The sequence below is a fragment of the Schistocerca piceifrons genome, chromosome 2, assembly GCF_021461385.2.
Source record: "Schistocerca piceifrons isolate TAMUIC-IGC-003096 chromosome 2, iqSchPice1.1, whole genome shotgun sequence".
Lineage (NCBI taxonomy): Eukaryota > Metazoa > Arthropoda > Insecta > Orthoptera > Acrididae > Schistocerca > Schistocerca piceifrons.
The window spans coordinates 330209354-330229814 of record NC_060139.1 but is presented as its reverse complement, the minus strand read 5'-3'; the positions used below and the strand labels follow the sequence as shown (position 1 = coordinate 330229814).

At 39.5% G+C, this 20461-nt stretch overlaps 1 protein-coding gene across 1 annotated transcript in view; it reads left to right on the top strand.

Moving 5' to 3' along the window:
• Positions 1-20461, top strand: part of LOC124776733 — an 86675-nt gene that overhangs the window by 25969 nt on the left and 40245 nt on the right. Inside the window, exon 2 of the mRNA XM_047251853.1 lies at positions 2194-2446. Coding sequence (XP_047107809.1) covers positions 2212-2446 — 235 coding nt within the window. The 5' untranslated portion in view covers positions 2194-2211. The remainder of the gene's footprint in view (positions 1-2193; positions 2447-20461) is intronic.

Below are 20461 nucleotides of genomic sequence, written 5' to 3'. Positions count from 1 at the left end.
GCAAAAAGGAATACAAACGTCTCAAAAGTGAGATCGACAGGAAGTGCAAAACTGCTAAGCAGGGATGGCTAGAGGACAAATGTAAGGATGTAGGGGCTTCTCACTAGGGGTAAGATAGATACTGCCTAAGGGAAATTAAGGAGACCTTTGGAGAAAAGAGAACCACTTTTATGAATATCAAGAGCTCAGATGCAAACCCAGTTCTAAGCAAAGAAGGGAAAGCAGAAAGATGGAAGGAGTATATAGAGGGTGTATATAAGGGCGATGTACTTGAGGACAATATTATGGAAAGGGAAGAGGATGTAGATGAAGATGGAATGGGAAATAAGATACTCTGTGAAGAGTTTGACAGAGCACTAAAAGACCTGAGTCGAAACAAGGCCCAGGAGTAGACAACATCCCATTAGAACTACTGCCGCCCTTGGGAGAGCCAGTCATGACAAAACTCTACCATCTGGTGAGCAAGATGTATGAGACAGGCAAAGTACCCTCAGACTTCAAGAAGAATATAATAATTCCAAAGAAAGCAGGCGTTGATAGATGTGAAAATTACCGAACTATCAGTTTAATAAGTCACAGCTGCAAAACACTAACAAGAATTCTTTACCGACGAATGGAAAAACTGGTAGAAGTCGACCTCGGAGAAGATCAGTTTGGATTCAGGAGAAATGTAGGATCACACGAAGCAATACTGACCCTACAACTTCTCAGAGGAGAGAAGATAGGTTAAAGAAAGGCAAATCCATGTTTATAGCATTTGTACAGTTAGAGAGAGCTTTTGATGATCTTAAATGGAATACCTTCTTTCAAATTGTAAAGATGACAGGGGTAAGTACAGGGAGCGAAAGGCTATTTACAATTTGTATAGAAACCAGATGGCAGTTATAAGAGTCGAAGGCCACGAAAGGGTAGCAGTGGTCGAGAAGGGAGTGGGACAGGGTTGTGGCCTATACCCGATGTTATTCAGTCTGTATATTGAGCAAGCAGTAAAGGAAACAAAAGAAAAATTCGTAGTAGGTATTAAAATCCATGGAGAAGAAATAAAAACTTTGAGGTTCGCCAATGACATTGTAATTCTTTCAGAGACAGCAAAGGACTTGGAAGAGCAGTTGAACGGAATGGATAGTGTTTTGAAAGGAGGATATCAGATGAACATCAACAAAAGCAAAACAAGGATAATGGAATGCAGTCGAATTAAGTCAGGTGATGCTGAGGGAATTAGATTAGGAAATGAGACACTTAAAGTAGTAAAGGAGTTTTGCTATTTGGGGAGCAAAGTAACCGATTACGGTCGAAGTAGAGAGGATATAAAATGTAGACTGGCAATGGCAAGGAAAAGCGTTTCTAAAGAAGAGAAATTTGTTAACATTGAGTATAGATTTAAGTGTCAGGAAGTCATTTCTGAAAGTAGCATGGAGAGCTGCATCAAACCAGTCTCAGGATTGAAGACCACAACAACAACAACAACAACATCATCATGTTGCCGGATGTACTGTGTGGCCTGATAGCAGCAAAGAGCTCTGCTGTAAATACTAATCATTGTTCCGAGAGCAGATAGTGAAAATCATCAGTGCCAGTGACGAAGCCACATCTGGCACTACAGTCTGTCCAAGAATCATCAGTGTACACAAAGGTTGCTAAATTCTGTGCGAAGATTGAGAAACATTGATGGATCGAATTTGCATTAGTTTTCGTAGGATGCTAATTAAGTCCAAGGTGAACATGGGCCACCACATGAAGCCAAGGTGGTGAAGGGTTCACACACATCGGGAAAATTGCAGGTTGTGTGAGGTAGTGTGGAAATATCACCCAGAACCCATGGTCAGGGGAGACTTACTGGATAGGATGAGGACAGACTCCTTTCTTTCCTTCTCATCACATCTGGTAAGTCTTACCTGACCCAGGGTACTGGTGACTTCTCCGAACTCTACCTCTTTTCCTCAACCTCCCCTTCACCTCTCATACTCCCCCTTAAACCCTTCTGCCGGAAGGAGGAGCCACTGGATCCAAAAGCTTTCATAAATAAGACCTTTTTTTAGTATTTGTTCTCATGCTGCCATTTGCTGAGTAGATTTCTTATCTATACAGTTACATATGTTGTTTATTGATATTTGTGCCAACATAAATTACTGTTTTCCTCCAAATAATTTTTGGAATAACTGTTGCTACCTTTCCTTACCTTCTCCTCAACAGTAATACACAGATTAAAATATGCCACGTACAAAGCGTCCAAAGAAAGGAAGACAGACAAAACCAAATGAGTCGGCTAACACTGAACTTGACCCAAATATTGTTATTAAACAAGAGCCTGAGGATCCAACTCCAGAAAGTATGGAATTTGAAGCTGAAGCAGATGGTAATCTAGACGAGGACAACTATCCACTCCAGGTGTCCAGAGTTAACCAGTCTGCTAATTTGTATTCAATTACACAACTGAGAATGATCGGTAAGTGTGTTGGCCTTTTTATGTTGTTTGAATTGTAGATTATAAAATCACTTAGCTTTAAAGACATATTTTAGAATAAGTTATGCACTTCTTGATGAAATATTATACTATTGGATTTGAACAGAAGTAAGCAGCTTCCTTTTGTGAACTTAATAACAGAAATTAATGTTGTTGTTGTGGTCTTCAGTCCTGAGACTGGTTTGATGCAGCTCTCCATGCTACTCTTAACCTGTGCAAGCTTTTTCATCTCCCAGTACCTACTGCAACCTACATCCTTCTGAATCTGCTTAGTGTATTCATCTCTTGGCCTCCCTCTACGATTTTTACCCTCCACGCTGCCCTCCAATACTAAATTGGTGATCCCTTGATGCCTCAAAACATGTCCTACCAACCGATCCCTTCTTCTGGTCAAGTTGTGCCACAAACTTCTCTTCTCCCCAATCCTATTCAATACTTCCTCATTAGTTATGTGATCTACCCATCTAATCTTCAGCATTCTTCTGTAGCACCACATTTCGAAAGCTTCTATTCTCTTCTTGTCCAAACTATTTATCGTCCATGTTTCACTTCCATACGTGGCTACACTCCATACAAATACTTTCAGAAATGACTTCCTGACACTTAAATCAATACTGGATGTTAACAAATTTCTCTTCTTCAGAAGTGCTTTCCTTGCCATTGCCAGCCTACATTTTATATCCTCTCTACTTCGACCATCATCAGTTATTTTGCTCCCCAAATAGCAAAACTCCTTTACTACTTTAAGTGCCTCATTTCCTAATCTAATTCCCTCAGCATCACCCGACTTAGACTACATTCCATTATCCTTGTTTTGCTTTTGTTGATGTTCATCTTATATCCTCCTTTCAAGACACTGTCCATTCCATTCAACTGCTCTTCCAAGTCCTTTGCTGTCTCTGACAGAATTACAATGTCATCGGCGAACCTCAAAATTTTTATTTCTTCTCCATGAATTTTAATACCTACTCCGAATTTTTCTTTTGTTTCCTTTACTGCTTGCTCAATATACAGATTGAATAACATCGGGGAGAGGCTACAACCCTGTCTCACTCCTTGCCCAACCACTGCTTCCCTTTCATGCCCCTCGACTCTTATAACTGCCATCTGGTTTCTGTACAAATTGTAAATAGCCTTTCGTTCCCTGTATTTTACCCCTGCCACCTTTAGAATTTGAGAGAGTATTCCAGTCAACATTGTCAAAAGCTTTCTCTAAGTCTGCAAATGCTAGAAACGTAGGTTTGCCTTTCCTTAATCTTTCTTCTAAGATAAGTCGTAAGGTCAGTATTGCCTCACGTGTTCCAGTGTTTCTACGGTATCCAAACTGATCTTCCCCAAGGTTGGCTTCTACCAGTTTTTCCTTCGTCTGTAAAGAATTCGTGTTAGTTTTTTGCAGCTGTGACTTATTAAGCTGATAGTTCGCAGAAATTGATAAAAGTAATATTCTTCTGTGCTATAGTAGTGTAACCACACTGGGGTGGTAGCAGTCATATTCCATGCACATAATCTGCTCGTGGTAAGCTTTGCAGCAGGGGGCTGTAGTGTGATAGTAAACAACCTCTAAAATATTGATTGTTGTGACACTGCTCTTTGGCCTAGCCTTAGATCTGGGTTAGATTGAAAGGTGACAATTTATTAGTGTGTAGGTGAAGTCAACAAATGTTAATGCCAAAGACAGGTCGCAGTAACAGATTGACCTTTAGCATAGCCTAATTGTTACATATTTAAATGCATTTTGCCACATTTAACACACTTTTTATCACGAAAACCTAAACTTCAGGATACTAGTATATTCGGAAAATGTATATTGAATAATGGAAAAGTGTCGGATTATTTTGACGCGTGTAATGGACACACAAACTACAAAAAATGCAAAATGGATTTTGTAATTTTATTACAGGCCAACTAAGGACCATGCCTGGATAACTATTCTTCTCTTTTCCCTCATCGTCCTTCAAAACTTTATTTTTCTCAGAATGAGCTCTTTTTCTCGCATCTGACCATCTGACACCACTTTTTGTTCTGTTTTATCGTCCTGAAAACCTTTAAATTTCTTGTATTCTAGTTTGAATTTGTTCATGCTAAGTAAGGTTTCCTATTAAATTTGCATTTCTTCTTAGTCCATTGTTGTCTTGCTTCCTTACTCATTTGTTTTCCTGATATGGAAGAATGAGATAATGAAGGAAGACAGCCTAACAAAGATACACACAAACTGTCCATAGTGTATATGTATAACACGTGTTTCCCTGATCTCATCTGTTATTTTAAGGCAGAATAAGTATATTTCCTTATTTGGTCTCAAACCCCAGTTGCCACAATTGTGACCTAATATTTTTTTGAAGATTCTTCCTATTGTTGCCAGATCTGCCATGCATCTGGATGAATGTAATGTTTCTAGCAATACAGGACTTGTGGTTTTACAACATCTGTAGAAAAATTCATTTATTGTACAGATTCGACACTTTCATGTACGCTCTTCTAGTTTGCCCCCCCCCCCCTCTGGGTTGTGATTTTACTTGCTTTTTTCATGTTTATATGTTCCACCGAGGTATTTAAATTTATCAGGGGTTTATCTCCCAAGTCCAGACAACTTACTGCTTCTTTTGATCTACATAACTTTTTCCTTCCTCTATTTTTCATTTTCTTTAAACTCTTTCCAGCTCTCAGTATAATAATAATAATAATAAACTGCCTCCTTCTCAGATTCTTAATAAAATTTGGGAGGGACTAATGATCTAGGCTAAATAAATTTAAGTACTGTGTATGTAAGAGTTTGTTTAGTTATTTCCAGAGTATTCTTATCTACTGCAAATCTATTGCCCTGGTTCGAAATATCGTAGATCTGGGGCTGATGTGCAGAGCAGTCTGAGTTATTTGGGGGGGGGGCTCCATGTGAAATGTGTTTACATTTAGTGATTTTGCTGTTTCCTCTTCGTTTACTGCTTTCACGTCAAATAAATAAAAAAAAATTCTTTGCCTGGATACTATCAAGTGAATTAAAATACATTCATCTAATTACGGAAGGCTACAATATGTTGTTAGTTCCAGATTTTATTTTACTTCCACCTTTCTGACAGTCAAGTATTAATCGCCTTGCAGAACAATGAAGTTTTTTTGTTGCTTTGCTAAAGAAATTCTCCTTTTATTTATCTTTACCGTTGGGGCGGCCAGTTTGTTTCAAATGAAGTGTTTAATTCCACACTATTGGCTAGTTTCAACTAACTGTTCACTGCATTTCAAGTGCACGTTTTTCATCTTCTAACATGTGTGGCATTATTCAATAATAAAGAACCAAACATGAGATAATACAGTACTGGTACTCCTAGAAAATTTACATCCCGAAAACCACTCTGAAAAGCTTAATATGAGGTTGAGGGCTACTTCGTTGGGAATCTGGACGTACGAATGTGCACTTTAATGTGAATTATTCATCTCAGTATGGTACAAGAAATTCTGACTCTCTTGAAGTATCCTCTGATGTCTTGTTTCTTTTATGACAAAATGTAAGATCTACTTAATATTATACGCATACAGACATACGGGCTTCCTACGTCATCTTAGCTGCGCAAGCACGGGGATGCCTCTTATGTGGCACTCTCTGGCCACTGCTGGAACAAATCTATTTGTAACAGGTCTCGGGAAAATTGTGGTTTGAAAAGCATTATTTTCAAAGTAAATTTCCTTTTGCGCAAGGTGAACTATGTGCGAGAATGTACAGTGAATTTCTTAAATCACAGAGCATTTGACTCTCATTTAAAAATCAACTCTTTGATGACAAGCCATTTAGAAGAATTTTGATCCCAGAAGATCAGAGATTTATGTTGGTATTAAACATTTTACTGGCATATTTGTGTGATGTGTCCTAAAGTGTAAAAGGTGCAAAAAAAGATCAACATTATATGTGAAAGCTTAGTTTCTCTTGTAGCTTATTAATCTTTTTGACAAATATTATATATGAAAAGTTTCCTTTTCCTGTAGCAACACTATGTACATTAATTTAGACCATTAACTATTCCTGTTTCTGTGTTAGCGCTACATAACAGTGATTTTGCTATTGGCTGACTACGTCATGTGTCCTATGCTATTAGTATCCGCTGACATCAGCTGGCGAGATCACGTGACATGAGCTATGACTGGCTTTCAAAAGCGCATCGCAATCTCAATTTCAATGCTTCAGAAAGTAGCATGCTGTTTTTTGTGAAATTCGAATTTATACTTTCGTAATACAAAAATATGCAGCATATATGTTGCTGCACTTCAAAGAACTTTCCAAAACGTGGGTTTTCCCCCGAGTTTCGTTTTCTAAAGTGCCGGGAAACTCTAGGCCGCTGTACAAAAACATCACAATTCAAATGATTGATAAATTTTACAGTTATGAGGAAAAGTATACTGTTACTTCACATGAAAAAAGTGTATTTTCACCGGGAGACAGTGTATTTTTAACCGGGAGATCTGGCAAAAATCCAGAAATTTTTTTTCCTTGTCCACTTATACACCCTGAAAAAAGAGAAATGGATAGGTTATTAAAGTTAGATAAAGTGGGAATTAGTGAAGTTCTATGGCAGGAGGAAAAAGACTTTTGGTCAGGCGAATACAGGGTTATAAATAGAAAATCTAATAGGGGTAATGCAGGAGTAGGTCTAATAACGAATAACAAAATAGGAAAGCTGATAAGCTACTACAAACAGAATAGTTAATGCATTATTGTAGCAAAGATAGACACAAAGCCCATACCTACCACAGTAGTACAAGTTTATATGCCAACTAGCTCCATAGATGACGGAAGATATTGAAGAAAAGTATGATGAGATAAAAGAAATTATTCAGATAGTGTAGGGAGATGAAAATTTAATAGTCTTGGGGGACTGGGATTCGATAGTAGGGAAAGGAAAATTCTAACACTTGGTTTAAGAATCATGAAAGAAGGTTGTATACATGGAAGAGGCCTGGAGACACTGGAAGACGTGATAGGTTACATAATGGTAAGACATAGGTATACAAAGCAGATTTTAAACTGTCATTTCCAGGGCAGATGTGGACCCTGAGCACAATCTATTGGTTATGAACGGTAGATTAAAACTGAAGAAACTGCAAAAAGGTAGGAATTTAAGGAGAAGGGACCTGGATAAACTGAAAGAACCAGAGGTTGTAGAGCATTTCAGAGAGCGTTAGGGAATAGTTAACTAGAGGGGAAAGAAATATGGTAGAAGAAGGGTAGTTTTGAGAGCTGAAATAGCGAATGCAGCAGAGGAACAATTAGGTAAAAAGACGAGGGCTAGTACAAATCCTTGGGTAACAGAAGAAATATTGAATTTAACTGAGGAAAGGAGAAAATATAAAAGCACAGCAAATAAGCAGGCAAAAGGAATACAAACATCTGAAAAATGTGATCGACAGAAAGTGCAAAATGGTTAAGCAGGGATGGCTAGAGGACAGATGCTAGGATATAGAAGCATATATATCTATGGGTAAGGTAGTTACTGCCTACAGGAAAATTGGAGAGACCTTTAGGGACAAGAGGACCAACTGTATGAATATCAAGAGCTCAGATGGAAAACCAGTCCTAAGCAAAGAAGGGAAAGCAGAAAGGTGGAAGGAGTATACAGAGTGTCTACACAAGGACGATGTACTTGAGGGCAATATTATTGAAATTGAAGAAGACGTGAGTGAAGATGAAGTGGGGAGATAAGATATGGCACGAAGAATTTGACAGAGCACTGAAAGATCTAACTCGAACCAAGGCTCCGGGATAGACAACATTCCATTAGAACTACTGATAGCGTTGAGTCAGCCATGACAACGCTACCATCAGGTAAGCAAGATGTACGAGGCAAGTGAAATACCCTCAGACTTAAAGAAGAATATAGTAAGTCCACTCTCAAAGAAAGCAGGTGCTGACAGGTGTGAAAATTACTGAACTGTCGGTTTAATAAGTCATGGTTGCAAAATACTAACACCAATACTTTACATGAGAATAGAAAAACTGGTTGCTGATCTTGGGGATGATCCCTTTGGATTCTGGAGAAATGTAGAAACACATGAGGCAATACTGACCCTATGAGTTATCTTAGAAGACAGGTTAAGGAAAGGCAAACGTATGTTACAGCATTTGTAGATGTAGTGAAAACTGTTAACGATGTTGACTGGAATACTCTCTTTGAAATTCTGAAGGCAGCAGGGATGAAATACTGGGAGTGAAAGGCTATTTACCACTTGTACAAAAACTAGATGGCAGTTATAAAAGCTGTGGGAGATGAAAAGGAGGCAGTGGTTGAAGAGTGAGTGAGACAGTGTTATGGCCTATTCCCAACGTTATTCAGTATGTACATTGAACAAACAGTAAAGGAAACCAAAGAAAAATTTGGAATCGGAATTAAAGTTCAGGGAGAAGAAAGAAAAACTTCGAATTTGCTGATGACATTGTAATTCTGTCAGACAGAAAATACTTGGGAGAGCAGTTGAACGGAATGGAAAGTGTCTTGAAAGGAGAATAAGATGAACATCAACAAATGTAAAACAGAAGTAATGGAACGTAGTAGAATTCAAACAGGTGATGCTGAGCGAATTAGATCAGGAAACGAGGCACTTAGAATAGTAGTTTGGTTTTGCTGCTTGGCCAGCAAAATAACTGATGAATCCTGAAGTAGAGGCTATAAAACGTAGACTGAAAATGGCAGGAAAAGTGTTTCTGAAGAAGAGAAATTTGTGAACATTGAATATAGAATATAGTGTTAGGAAGTCTCTTTCTGAAGGCATTTGTCTGGACTGTAGCCATGTGTGGAAGTGGAACATGGACGTTAAACAATGTAGACAAGAAGAGAATAGAGGCTTTCGAAATGTGGTGCTGCAGAAGAATGCTGAAGATTAGATGGGTAGATCACATAACTAATGAGATACTGAATAGAACTGGGGAGAAGAGGAATTTGTGGCCCAACTTGACTATAAGAAGGGATCAGTTGGTAGGACACATTATGAGGCATCAAGGAATCACCAATTAAGTATTGGAGGGCAGCGTGGAGGATAAGAATTGTAGAGGGAGACCAAGAGATGAATACACTAAGCAGATTCAGAAGGATTTAGATTGCAGTAGTTATTCGGAGATGAACAGGCTTGAATGGGGTAGAGTAGCATGGAGAGTTGCATCAAACCAGTCTCTGGACTGAAGACTACAACAAAAACAACAGAAAGTTCAACCTCAAAATATGCTTTAAAATAATATGGTTGAAAATATCACTTTTTGACAGTCTGTAAATTAGAAACAGTGTGGAAGACCTCATTGGAGTTCATTTAATTATTTTCTGAAAAATTGATCATATCGTCGTCGTCGCCGTCGCCGCCGCCGCCGCTTCCTCTCCAGGTACCTACTGCAACCTACATCCTTCTGAATCTGTTTAGTGCATTCATCTCTTGGTATCCTCTAAAGATTTTTACCCTCCTTGCTGCTCCCCGTCAATACTAAATTGGGGCCTCAGAACATGTCCTATCAACCTATGTCTTCTTCTAGTCAAGTTGTGCCACAAATTTCTCTTCTCCCCAATTGTATTCAGTACCACCTCATTAGATAAGGAGACCTTGACATAAACGGGCTGCATTTTTATACCTCGCTCTCAGTGCACGTTATTCTTGGTGTACAATGCAGACGAAGTTGAGTTAATTTCATCCATTGTTGATAAAAACCACAAACTGTCAAAGGAAATTTATTGAAATATTATAGTTGAAGAATTACAGTAGTTTGCCTAATAGATGTTCTTATAATGCACTTTCCCATTCTGGTACCATTTTCTGATCCATCACCAGTCTAATAGCATTCAAACTATAGCAGGCTGCTGTTAACATTCATAGGAACACATTATGCCTCTCATTTCGCAGTTTGGAGTAAATCAGAGGAAATATAAAAACTCTTATTATACCACATTACAATTTTGTCTAAAACATACTGCTAAAATTATATACAAAATGACATAGATCATTTCTGTGATGTATTAGGCATAATACGAAGATACTATCCTGTTCGTCAATTGACAGAAATTTGGTGAACATGGATAAAACCATTGTGAAGTTAGATGTTCCTAATTTCTGAAAATGTAGTTTTGAGAAAATGATAAAAAATATTCATGCTGTTTCTGACTCATCGTATGCGTCTTTCAGAACATTCCAGCAGCATAATCTTGTTGGCCAGCTGCTTCTTTACCCTCTGTAGACTTCTTCAGGAGCCTTTTCCTTACTCTGGACTCTTTAGTTTTGGCTTCCACAGCCCTTTCAGCTTCAGCTAGTCGCTGATGATCTGTGGCAGAGCAGCTATCATATTATTTCCTACCTGGATGCCTCATTTATCCATTACTTTTGTCCTGCTGATTACAGCATTCATCACACGTTTTGAATACTGTCCATCCAACAAACACTGTTTTTGGTACTCGTTGCAACATGGAGCTGTTGCAAATCTCATCAGGGTTTTGTGTATGGCCATGTAGACATTTGCTAAGTAATTTTGTATGCAAGGTCCCTGTATATTGGCTTTATTGTTTCCATGACACTGGCAGACAAGAAATGTTTATGGTGATATTACTTGCCTGTCGCATGAACACAGCTGGTTTGCAGCTTTTGTTCAAGGAGCATTTGAGATCAAATCAACAACTGAAAAGTAGATAAAAAAAATACATATTTTAAACAGGATAAAATGGTCTTTCAGATGGTGAGAAAAAAATTCTAAAATTTCAGTCATTTCACATCCAGGTCTCCTTAAGTGATCTACCCATCTAATCTTCAGCACACTTCTGTAGCACCACATTTCAAAAGCTTCTAATCTCTTCTTGTTCAAACTATTTCTCGTCCATGTTTCACTTCCATACACGGGGCTACACTCCATACAAATACTTTCAGAAATGACTTCCTGACACTTAAATCTATACTCAATGTTAACAAATTTCTCTTCTTCAGAAACACTTTCCTTGCCATTGCCAGTCTACATTTTATATCCTCTCTACTTCGACCATCATCAGTTATATTGCTCCCCAAATAGCAAAACTCCTTTACTACTTTAAGTGTCTCATTTCCTAATCTAATTCCCTCAGCATCACCCGACTTAATTCGACTACATTCCATTATCCTCATTTTGTTTTTGTTGATGTTCATCTTATACCCTCCCTTCAAGACACCATCCATTCCGTTCAACTGCTCTTCCAAGTCCTTTGCTGCCTCTGACAGAATTACGGTGTCATCGGTGAACTTCAAAGTTTTTATTTCTTCTCCATGGATTTTAATACCTACTCCGAATTTTTCTTCTTTTGTTTCCTTTACTGCTTGCTCAATATACAGATTGAATAACATCGGGGATAGGTTACAACCCTGTCTCACTCACTTCTCAACCACTGCTTCTCTTTCATGCCCCTTGCCTGGTATTACTGCCCTCTGGTTTCTGTACAAATTGTAAATAGCCTTACGCTCCCTGTATTTTACCCCTGCCGCCTTTAGAATTTGAAAGAAAGTATTCCAGCCAGCCTTGTTAAAAGCCTTCTCTACATCTACAAATGCAAGACACATGGGTTTCCCTTTCCTTAATCAATCTTCTAAGGTAAGTCGTAGGATCGGTATTGTCTCATGTTCCAACATTTCTATGGAATCCAAACTGATCTTCCTCGTTGTCAGCTGCTACCAGTTTTTCCGTTTGTCTGTAAAGAATTCATGTCAGTATTTTGCAGCCATGACTTATTAAACTGGTAGTTTGGTAATTTTCAGACCTGTCAACACTTGGTATCTTTGGTATTGGAATTATTATATTCTTCTTGAAGTCTGAGGGTATTTCGCCTGTCTCGTACATCTTTCTTGCCAGGTGGTAGAGTTCTATCGTGGCTGGATCTCCCAAGGCTATCAGTAGTTTTAATGGAATGTTGTCTACTCCTGGGGCCTTGTTTCGACTTAGGTCTTTCAGTGCTCTGTCACACTCTTCGCACAATCATAGCTCCCATTTCATCTTCATAGACGTCCTCATCCATATCCATAATATTGCCCTTGTATAAATCATCTGTATATTCCTTCCACCTTTCTGGTTTACCTTCTTTGCTTAGAGCTGGTTTTCCATCTGAGTTCTTGATATTCATATAGGTGGTTTCTCTTTTCCAAAGGTCTCTTCAATTTTCCTGTAGGCAGTATCTATCTTACCCTCTAGTGATATATTACTCTATATCCTTACATTTGTCCTCTAGCCATCCCCACTTACCTATTTAGCACTTTCTGTTGAGCAAATTTTTGAGATGTTTGTATTCCTTTTTGCCTGCTTCATTTACTATATTTTTATATTTTCTCCTTTCATCAATTAAATTCAATATCTCTTCTGTTACCCAAGAATTTCTACTAGCCCTCGTCCTTTTACCTACTTAATCCTCTGCTGCCTTCACCATTTCATCTCTCAAAGCAACCCATTCTTCTGCTACTGCATTTCTTTCACTTGTTCTTGTCAATCATTCCCTAATGCTCTCTCTGAAACTCTCTACAACCTCTGATTCTTTCAGTTTATGCAGGTTCCGTCTCCTTAAATTCCCACCTTTTTGCAGTTTTTTCAGATTTAATCTACAGTTCATAACCAATAGATTGTGGTCAGTCCACATCTGCCCCTAGAAATGTCTTAAATTTAAAACCTGGTTTCTAAATCTCTGTATTACCATTATATATTCTACCTGGAACATCTCCAGGCCTCTTTCACATATACAACTTTCTATCATGATTCTTAAACCAAGTGTTAGAATTTTGCACTTTCTTAACCCCATTCCATATTCACCTACTACTTTTCCTTCTCTTCCTTTTCCTACAATCGAATTCCAGTCACCCACGACTATTAAATTTTCGTCTCCCTTCACTGTCTGAATAATTTTATCTCATCATGCATTTCTTCAACCTCATCATCTGCAGAGCTAGTTGGCATAAAAACTTGTACCGCTGTGGTAGGTGTGGGCTTCATGTCTGTCTTGGCTACTATAATGTGTCGACTATGTTGTTCATAGTAGCTTACCTGCATTTTTATTTTATTTTTTATTTATTATTAAATCTACTCCTGCATTACCCTATTTGATTTTCTATTTATAACCTTGTATTCACCTGACCAGAAGTCTTGTTCCTCTTGCTGCCAAACTTCACTAATTCACACTATATCTAACTTTAACCTATCCATTTCCCTTTTGAAATTTGCTAACCTACCTGCCCGAATAAGGGATCTGACATCCCACGCTCCAATCCATAGAATGCCAGTTTTCTTTCTCCTGATAATGTCGTCGTCCTGAGTAGTCCCCACTCGGAAATCTGAATGGGGTGGTGCTGTTTTACCCAAGAGTACACCATCATCATTTAACCATACAGTAAAGCCCCTGGGAAAAATTGTGGCTGTAATTTCCCCTTGCTTTCAGCCGTTTGCAGTACCATCACAGCAAGGCCATTTTGGATAATGTTAAAAGGCTAGATCAGTCGGTCATCCAGACTGTTGCCCCTGCAACTACTGGAAAGGATGCTGCCCCTCTTGAGTTCCACATGTTTGTCTGGCCTCTCAACAGATACCCCTGCATTGTGGTTGCACCTGTGATACGGCTGTCTGTGTCACTGAGGCACACAAGCCGCCTCACCAATGGCAAGGTTCATAGTTGGGGGGGGGGGGGGGGGTCGGGTCCTGAACTGATGTACGGAAGATCTGCTACTTTTCCGATGGCAGTGCAGCCTAGTCCTAGATTAAAAATAATTTTGTGAACTTGTGTTTTAAGAAAAGATTTTGGCCTGAAAATGGTATGACATTTGTTGCCTTTGCGTATGGAAAAAGTCTTTGTGATTGTGTCGGTGGCACTGTTAAGAGAGTAGCAGCAAAGCAAGTGTGCAGAAATACTTTTTAATTGGGGAATTAAAAACATTACATCCATACTTCATAGAAACTGAAAGATTTCTAGAAGAGCTGTTTAGGCACTGCTACCATCAAAGGGGCACAGACATTACATGCATTTTACAGATAGCGTCAAGTACGTTAAAAATGTTGGTAATGATATTTTCAGATACAACAGAATCTACTGTTGAAACAGGACTAAATTTATGTATATTTCCACTTAAATCTATAATTTTTTTCTTTAAAAACTTCCGTGCGTAGGGAATTAGTTAACAATAATGTGAAGTCCTGTATATAATTTTTTCGAAAACTTTTGAAGATACTTTGTTTGATGAATGAAAACTCTAAATTTTTATTAAAATTTAAAAAAAAAATCATCTTACTCATACTATGTTGCAGTTAAAAGAAAGTCATAGCAATTCTGCAGTATTGCACCTCTCTCATTGTTTTAGCTTAATTAGTGTTGCTACAGCAGTTTCAAATTATGGCAGTGGGATGTGTTTTGTGAGCTTTTAGAACTTCACATCCCTTATTTTCTAAATGGGTCAATGTTTTTTAATAAAATTGAGTATTTTTCTTGATTTATATATAGCCTTACTGTATGCCAAAGTTTTATCAAAATCTGAATCACTGTATTGACTTTACATTGAATGACTCGACTGCTCTGACAGTAAACTTTCTTTGAATGGCTCTAAAACTGCCATGGAAGCATTGGGCAACTGGTGCCACATATCTTTGGAAAAATTAGACTTTGTGTATCTATACCATGCAGGACTACCTACTGTACTGCATTCCAGATGTGGCGCACCACACTATTGAGTTGGTCATAATATTGCAGCTTGTCATTGTATATCAAAATAGTGGACCTCAGGACAGAAAAGTCACCTGAAATCACTCAACAGAGAAAAGGTGATTAAACCCGATGAGATACCTGTGCAATTAAATTTAGAGTATGCAAAAGTACCTGCTTCTCTTCTATCAGCAGTGAAATGTTCCCAGTCATTGGCACCCAGAGGGCATGTTGGATAGGCACACACAAATGCGGACCTAAGTCTTTTGCATCAGTGTGTCGTAAAATTTTTGATCATGTCTTATGTTTGCATGTATGACATTTCTGGATGAGGGTTCTGAAAACAACTATCATGTGACACCTGTTTTGCTCTGTTTGTTGCCCAAGACGTAGAAGGCAGCATGTATTGGTGGCCAGGAGACCATGTCCCTTCACTTAAGGAAAGTGTTACATACAGTTTGGCACTATCACTTAATGAACAGGTGCACCATTTCAGACCAGCTTTGTAATTGAATTGTAGAGTTTCTAGCAAATGGAACACAGTACGTCATTCTTAATGGAGAGAAATCTTCTCACACAAAAGTAACTTTTGGTGCACTCCAAGGGAATGTCTAGAAGACCATTACTTTCCACAAGGTGTATAAATAAACCAGCGGATTACTCTGGAAATTCTGTGAGGCTGTTCATGGACAGTGTTGTTATGTACCGGTGGGGAGAAGTAACATCATTAGAAAATTGTAGCAAATCGCTGGAAGAACTACAGAGCATCAACACGAGGTTCAGGGATTGACTGTTGAACCTCAACAGAGATCAATTTAATGTAACATGTGTAAATAGACAGGAAAACCATTTGTTGTATGATTTAAAAAATTGCAGTACAATCACTGGAACTAGCGACGTGCATTAAATATCCAGGAGTATGCACATGGAGCGATTTGAAGTGTACAACCACATAAAACTAATTGGAGGAAGGACAGATACCACACTGAAATTCATTGGAAGAAGTCAGTGTAGTCCACACACAAGGGAGGTAGCGTACGAAACCTTGGCCAATACCTTGAATTTGCTCATAAGTGTGGGACAGAATTGACAGGAAATAAAGATGATCTGGAAAATAAGTGTGTTCTGTTCTACAGGTTTGCTTGATAAGCATAAAAGCATTAAAAAAATGCTTGTCCACCTGCAGTGGGCAGACATTAGAAGAGGCATAGTGCACAGTTCAGTGGTTTAATGTTAAAATTCAGTGAGCTTTCTTAGAAGAGTCTACCACTACAATGCCTCCTCATACATATGTTATGAAAAGAATATGAAGGTTAAATTAGGGAGATAAATACTCACACAGACTTGTCAACCATTTTCCTGTGGACCAGTTTGCAACTGGAACTGGGAGATGTGGATGTGAATTGCAGGGTCCAGATGTACATGTAGTCCCAAAAGTTTATCTTGCCTTTGCCTTCTTCTTCTCTCCCCCCCTAAAAAAAGGAAAAAACAGCTTTTAGCCTTTTTTGCTATTAGTCAGCTTTTTATGTTCTGTTGTCATAAGCTATTTTGGAGCCCTAATAGCCCCCCAGGGGGCTCACCACTGTTTGGTGAGTACGTGCTTGGCGGCCACAGGCCCCCAGCCCTCGCAGCACCGCTCCTTTTTCAGTGCTGCTTGTCTCTTCTTCTCCTGTTCTTTCCCCCTCTCTTGGGGAGATGTCTCTTGCCTCCATGGGCTCTTGAAGCTCATTTACATTGGTTTACTTGTAGGATTCTTCTCTCTTGTACTGCTCTTTCCTTATACTGCTCCTTCCCTGTATCGCTCTCTCCCTGCACTGCTCCTTCCCTGTATCGCTCTCTCCCTGCACTGCTCCTTCCCTGTATCGCTCTCTCCCTGCACTGCTCCTTTCCCCGTTCCTGCTCTGTGACGTTTGAGGCCATTCTTTCCTTCCTCCTTTCCTTCTTCCCTCTCCTTCTCCCTGTGTGTGCCGGACGGCCACTCACATGTTTGCCGCACAGCAGGAGACTGGGTAACGGGTAATTCCCAGCCCCCGGTTGGCATGTAGGGTGCCACGTACCCCCTGGTACAGGCCAGGCCCCGGGAAGGGTGATTGCCTGAGCTGTTACCTTCCCTCTCTGCTGATTGGTCCTTCCGTCTGTTGTTCGGGAGGTGTGACCTAAGGTAAGGAAAATCACCTAAAGTGGGGGGCTCCCATTTGGAGGGCCCCTGCTGGAAGGAGCGCGCCATCGGAGACGCTGGCAATCATGGGGGGACTTCTTCCTGATAACTGACTTTCCTTTTCCTTCTTAGTGTTTTCTATAAACGAAAGTGGAATGAGGCTCCTGCCTCGATGTCTCTTCCTGTTTCGCCTCGATTTCTAGCAGTCTCATGTTTAGACGGAAACCAGACTTTTGCTACTGTTAACCTCTTTGTTATGTAGAAAGGTGTGGATGGCAATGCCGGCCCTGTGAAGTCATGCTCTCGTCTCCAAATGGAAATTGGTAGTGCTCTCAAGGCCCAAATCCTCCACAAATATCCTATAAAAGTGAATGCTCACAGGACACTTAACTCGCCCCGCGGTGTTATCTACACCCGGCTGTTGGATAGTTTGACGGAGGACGAAATAACTAATTACAGGGTGTATACGACCTGGGAAAAACCCAGGAATTTTTTCATCCGGGAGGAAACCGGGAAAAACCTGGGAATTGTTCAGAATTCCGGGAATTTTTCATTGTTTTAGTTTTCAGTTAAATTTTTGTGATTTTTGACTGGTAAGAACCAATACTCTAACAAAGGATATTACTGTATCCTGCTATTGCAGAATAATACTGCAGCAACAAAACATGAACGAGAGAGGAGAAAAAAACGAAAATAAAAGTTAAGATGCAAAGGAAATGCGCCGTGTACAACAAGAAAACACAATGCTCATACAAGCGTCTGCCAACAGCAAAGTGTGTCAAAGGCTTTAGGAAGACTATGCAGTGCTTCATAATAACAAATTGCCTCCAATGAGCATGACGTGACAACTGTTTAAATTAGATTCGCAGTTGCGGGTGGGCTCTTGCGCATGCGCAGTTGAGTCGGGTATGAGTAATACCTTCTTTCGCTTCTGGTTACAGAAGTAGGACTGGGCGCCACTACTTAATATTGACCTGGTTTGGAAATATAGTATATCTGGTGCTGATGCCCAGAGCAGTCAGTTGTGGTGGGGAGGTGGGTCGTCTCCACGAGACCTGTGTTTACGTTAAGTGATTTTGTTGTTTCCTCTTCGTTTGTTGCTCTCACATTAAATTATAACAAATGAATTTTTGCAGTCAGGAGTTATCAAATGAATTAAAATACGTTCACATAATTACAGAAGGCTAAAATATGTTATTAGTTTTAGATTTTATTTCCACCTTCCTGACAGTCAAGCATTAATCACCTTGCAGAACAATGAAGTTATTTTTAACGGTTTGCTAAAGAGATTTGGCTTTCATTAATCTTTTCTGCTTTATTTGAAAGGAAGTTTTTAGTTTCACACTATTGGCTAGTTTCAACTGTTCGCTGCATTTCAAGTGCACGTATGGCATTACGCCGCAATAAAAGAACCAAACTTGAGACAATACAGCATTGATACTCCAAGAAAATTTACATACGAATCTGGACATATGAATGTGCATTTTAAGCCAAATTATGCAACTTAGTATGGTTCACGAAATTCCGATGCTTTTGAAGCATCCTCTGATGTGTAGTTTCTTTTATGACATAATGTAAGATCTTTTAACGTTTTATACGTACGAACATATGGGCTTCCTGCATCATCGTAGCTGCGTAAGAACGGTGACGCCTATTACCTGGCACTCTATTCCAACTGCTGAAACGAACCTGTTTCTAATAGGTCGCAGGAAAATATTGTGAATGGTGGTTTGAAAAGCATTACATTCAAACCAAATTTCCTTGCACGCAAGATGAACTATGTGCGAGAATGTACGATGAATTACTTAAATCACAAGGCGTTTGACTCTCATTTAAAAATCAACTCTTCGAGGACGACCATTTAGAAGAATTTCGAGCCCAGAAGGTAAGACATTTACGTCATTATTAAAAGTTTTGCTGGCACATTTGTGTGATGATCTTTTTTGCAAGTGTTACACTTTAAGATACAACATTATACGTGGAAGCTTAGCTTCTCTTCCAGCTCGTTAATCTTAGAGACCAATATTATATGTGAATGCTATGTATGTTAATTTAAACAATCAACTTTTCTTATTTGTGTGTTCGCACTACTTAAGAGTGATCTTGCTATTGGCTGACTACATCACGTGTCCTATGCTGTCATCAGCTGGCGAGATCACCTGAATGACCTATGACTGGCTTACAAAAGCACGTGGCAATCTCGATTTCAATGCTTTGTAAAGTTTGGTGGAATTCAAATTTATACCTTCGTAATACGGAAATATGCAGCGTACATGTTGCTGCACATTAAAGGTCTTTCAAAACATGTTTTTTTTCCCCCCCTGAGTTTCGTTTTCTAAAGTGTGGGGAAATTCTATGTCGGTATGTTAAACTATAAACATTCAAAGAATAGACGAGTTTTACAGTGCCAAGGAACAGTATACTGTCACTTAACACGAAAAAAGTGTATTTTAACCGGGAAATCCGGGCATTTTTTTCCTTGTCCACGTATACACCCTGAATTATCTATCGGATCAGGGCGTTACTGCTGTTCATAGGGTTACGAAAAAAGAACCTGCCGATTTGGTGCCCACTCGCACATTGTTCCTGAATTTCAATCGGTTAACACTTCCTACCAAGATAAAGGCAGGCTATGAAGTCATCTCTATGCGTCCTTATATTCCCAATCTGTTGCAGTGTTATAAATGTCACCAGTTCAATCATACCAGCACGTCATGTAAAAATGCTGCCAAATGTGTCACTTGTAGCAGGGATGTACACGAAAGTGCCTGTCCACTTCCTTGCCCCCGCTGCCGTTAATTGTCATGGAGACCATGCTGCTTCTTCTCGTTCTTGTCCTGTCTATCAAGACGAGTGGGCTGTTCAGGAGACACGGGTGAAGGAGAAGGTACCTTTTCCTGTTGACCAGAAACTGTTGGCGAGCCATAAACCGACTGTCCCTTTGTCTGGAAGCTACTGCACCGTGTTAGCCTCTCCCCGTCCCAAACTTGCGGCTTACAGTTCAGCCTTCAAGCTGACACTCCGTCTCCTGCTTCCTGGGCTGTAGATTCTGCTACCCGTTCTTTGCCCTCACCAGCAAAGATGGTTGCAACGCAGCCAGCGTACTGTCAGTTCAAAAATGAATATTCCCGGGAAGATTTCTTGTGTATCCCGCGTTCTTTGACAACCGACCGTTTCCCAGCTGTGATGATC